Genomic DNA, 3,490 nt, shown 5'->3' with positions numbered 1-3,490 from the left:
AAAAAAAAAAAAAAACAAATGCATGTACTTAAAATATAAGCAATCCTATTATTTATCATATGTTAATACTTTAATTACAGACTAACCATGACAATATATCCAAAGTGTCAACCTAAATCTGAACTGGTTTTTTTGGAGTAAGATATTTTTCTAAACCTGTTTTTAGCTCATTGACCATAACTGATCAAATGGTTCAGTCCAAATTTTGCTACCCCAAGGTTTCTTTTTTCCCCCCTGAACCACCCCTGGGCTGGACTACATTAAGGTGCTTGGTCGGTGGATCACCAGGCTTTTAGTGGTCCTGTTCATTTAGCTTGGACGTTGGCAGTCATACTCTTTGGACTACAGTGTGATGCATGGGCATTGGATCTGATGGTAGCTGTTGGTAGACCCTTACTAAAGGATTAAATCTAGCATCTCAACTTGAAAATTTGAGCAAATATGATTATTTTCCTCACCTTCCATGCATTTTCAAGACTCTGATTGGTGTTATCTGTGTTGACTTTCAGAGCAAGTGAGCTGAGCAGTTCTGCTTGTTGCATCAAAGCAGTGATCTTTGGATCATCCCTTCTAAGGAATGTTACTTGGCCCTTGTCATCTGCAGCTACTTTTGATCAGGGGGAAATTGGTGTTAACTTCTCTTGAAAGAAATGGTGTTCTATTAAGAAGAAAAAGAGGACAAGAAAAAGGGAAAGGAGAAAAGAAATGAAACTGCCGTAGGGAAACTTTGGCCAACATTCTTTTGGTTCAGCATAACATACATGCTGCTGTTCCCATCAATGTTAACCAGATATTGCAATGTCATGGTTCAACATTTTACATTGAGAACATTACTGTTGCGGGAAAGACAGGTTCATTTGCATTCCATGTTTAATGTTTCAGCCTTCCGTGGAAGATTTATTATGTTAGTACGAATTTTCTTTTTCTTTTCTACTACAAAAAGGTCTAAGAGATGTTTTACCATCATTAGAGGCTGCTTTGGTGTCGTTGCTGACATGTTGCTGGGCTGACAAGTTGCAAATGTTGTGGAAGTTTTGAACCAATACTGCAAAGGGCGGTCTCAGCTGGTAGTTCTCTCCGCATTCCCTCAGAGATTCTCCTTTAGTGTTTTCTGTGAGATCCAAGATTTGGCTCCTGCATCACAACAATTTTAATTGTTATATGTAAATCATTATATCTTCTTGTCATATATTTGGCAAAATTCTCTTAACTATACCTCATTTTCTTTAGAGGAGGTGTAGATTCAGAAGATTCATTTATTATAAACCCATTTTGATAAATAACTCTCTTATTGTTTGGATTTCTGCAAGAAATGTTATTCTCCTTTGATAAGGCTTCACGTTTTGCTCTTTTCTTGCACAAGGTGGAGAATCGGTTTTTCACTGCATTGTCCGTTCTGCATTAGCAGAGAAACAGTCAGTCATGGAATTCTTTTAGTGCTGAAGGTAGCATGTGGGGAATTTATTTGGAAACAACGAGATTAAGCAAATATTGAATACTACAAAGGGTTCTTATTTACCTTCCTGAAACCACCTTTGATATTTCAGTCCATCTATTACCGAATATCTTCTGAGCCTGCAGATCATGTCTGGGCAATGAGATCACAACCACGTTTAATGGCTTAGAAGCTATATGTAGAACAGTCAGTTGAAGGTACAGAGCAACCTGAAACTAATTATGTTACTTTGGGTCACAATTTTGTTTTACTAATATCACTGGAGGAGTGACCATTATACTCCCGATTCAAAATGCCATAAACAAGAGGAATAATTTCAAACCAACCAAAGTACTAATGCAAAAAGTTGCCACACATGGACACAAGTTTAGGCATCACCTTTAACATTACCGTATTGAATAAGATATCTCAGAATCATACTCATGAGTTATGAACTTACAGAAATAAAGTATTTTTTTAAGAGCCCTGATATTAGTGGGCATGTAAGGGAGTTCCCATTGGAATGCCTAGAGCATCAATTACCTCACATAAGATCATATCTTCTTCTGGTGACCATCCTCCTTTCTTGCAGTCTGTATTCAAGTAAGTGTACCATCTGCAGTTTATATGTGAATCAGCATAACCAGTCACAATAAATGGGGAGGAAAAAGATGATGTAGACGATATTCAAAACTGTAGATTGTAAACTGAAAATATCTATGAAAGAACAACCTTCTTCTGCACTGTCTGGTTGTTTTATCCTTGAATTTAGCAGCAATAATCGTCCAGCTGCACACAAAGAAAGTTATCAACAAAGATTTGAGATTGAGTAATCCCAAAAACAGAGACGAGGGGGATAAAGAAGGGGAGGAAGGAAAACTCTTACTTTTCAGTTCCATGGATACTAATCTGCTCCCGAAGAATATCATCCTCCTGCATTTCACGTATTCCATTTTAGTTATAGACAGAATGGGCCAAGAAGAACACACTTGAAGGATAGGTCTTAAATAATTGACAATGAAAACGAAAACGAAATTGAAACAGAGGAAGTAAGAAGGAACCTCCTGGGTCCAGGTAACGATATGACGCTCCTTCGGCTTGGTGGTGGCCTCAGGTTTGGGAGCGTCATGGAGCTTCATATTCCTCATGGCTTCTTCTCTCTCTGTCTTTCCACGTTCCTTCTCCCTTTATCAAGACCAACCCGCATGTTAAAGCGGAGGCTTTTTCGATGATTATTAAAAAAAAAAAAAAAAGGGAAAAGGGTATGGGGTTCGTCTCCGATTGTCTTTACACAGAACTGTTCCTTTCAAAACGGGAACATCAGCTCCAACAAAGTTCTCGAGCAACACTGAATTGCCTAGGATTCTAACTTTCCAATCACCTCTGATCTCAAGATCCCAAAAAAATTGTGAAAATCAAGGTAATCAAACCAATCTTGACATTCTTATAGAAAAATATCATCGAATGCCTACTTTCAGCTAGCTCTGAAAATCCTCAAAATTGAATAAAAAGAGGAAGCGATTCTCAGTTGCGACAAACCGTAGTTCCAGACAGAGACCTACGAGTAGAACAATGGGGGAAAAAAAAATCAAATACTGAATTGGATACAACGAACAACTTGGAAATCGTTCTCACTTGATCAAAAACAGAGGAATTTCTACTTTGATCCATCCGTAACTGAACAGAATATTTAGATTGGAGATTTTAGGTATACTTACGTATCAAAATCCAGAGACGCAGTGGATCTGAGAAAATCGAGCTAAAAAACCAATGCCACTGAAGCTGTGTAAGCGCTTAGTACGATCAAAGTGCTTTTAGTTACAGAAAACGAGACGATTTTGTAGAGAAGATCGTATATGTTATAGGGATCTCAGATTTCGAGATGAAGAGATTGATCAATCGAGTGAGATTAATTTTTTTTTTCCCCGTTGTGGTGAGATTCTTTTTTGCGCGCCTACGAGAGACGGTTTGAAAAACGCTGAAATCCACGCGACGATATTAATAGTTGAGGAGACCAAGAGCACACCAACCATTACCACTCACCACTTATCAGAA

The 3,490-nt window shown here is 38.1% G+C and overlaps 1 protein-coding gene and 1 long non-coding RNA gene across 5 annotated transcripts in view; one reads left to right on the top strand and one right to left on the bottom strand.

The window, feature by feature from the left end:
• Nucleotides 1-647, top strand: part of LOC122065577 — a 4,747-nt gene extending 4,100 nt beyond the window's left edge. The window contains exon 5 of the long non-coding RNA XR_006136041.1: nucleotides 510-647. This is a non-coding gene — a long non-coding RNA (uncharacterized LOC122065577). The remainder of the gene's footprint in view (nucleotides 1-509) is intronic.
• LOC122065576 (transcription factor MYB124) overlaps nucleotides 1-3,490 on the bottom strand; it is a 7,026-nt gene extending 3,536 nt beyond the window's left edge. The window contains exons 1-9 of one of the 4 annotated variants that reach the window (XM_042629394.1): nucleotides 3,154-3,490; nucleotides 2,497-2,993; nucleotides 2,322-2,368; nucleotides 2,168-2,224; nucleotides 1,979-2,051; nucleotides 1,520-1,575; nucleotides 1,217-1,396; nucleotides 962-1,134; nucleotides 459-604 (exon numbers count right to left, since the gene is read on the bottom strand). In XM_042629394.1, the coding sequence (XP_042485328.1) occupies nucleotides 459-604; nucleotides 962-1,134; nucleotides 1,217-1,396; nucleotides 1,520-1,575; nucleotides 1,979-2,051; nucleotides 2,168-2,224; nucleotides 2,322-2,368; nucleotides 2,497-2,583 (819 nt within the window). In that variant the 5' untranslated portion in view covers nucleotides 2,584-2,993; nucleotides 3,154-3,490. Of the gene's footprint in view, nucleotides 1-458; nucleotides 608-961; nucleotides 1,135-1,216; nucleotides 1,397-1,519; nucleotides 1,576-1,978; nucleotides 2,052-2,167; nucleotides 2,225-2,321; nucleotides 2,369-2,496; nucleotides 2,994-3,153 lie in introns of all 4 variants that reach the window. The other 3 variants (XM_042629396.1, XM_042629393.1, XM_042629395.1) reach the window with 3 other exon arrangements.

The sequence above is a fragment of the Macadamia integrifolia genome, unplaced genomic scaffold (genome assembly GCF_013358625.1).
Source record: "Macadamia integrifolia cultivar HAES 741 unplaced genomic scaffold, SCU_Mint_v3 scaffold2054, whole genome shotgun sequence".
NCBI lineage: Eukaryota > Viridiplantae > Streptophyta > Magnoliopsida > Proteales > Proteaceae > Macadamia > Macadamia integrifolia.
Note: the sequence above shows the minus strand (reverse complement) of the source record. Positions and strands in the feature narration are given on the sequence as shown.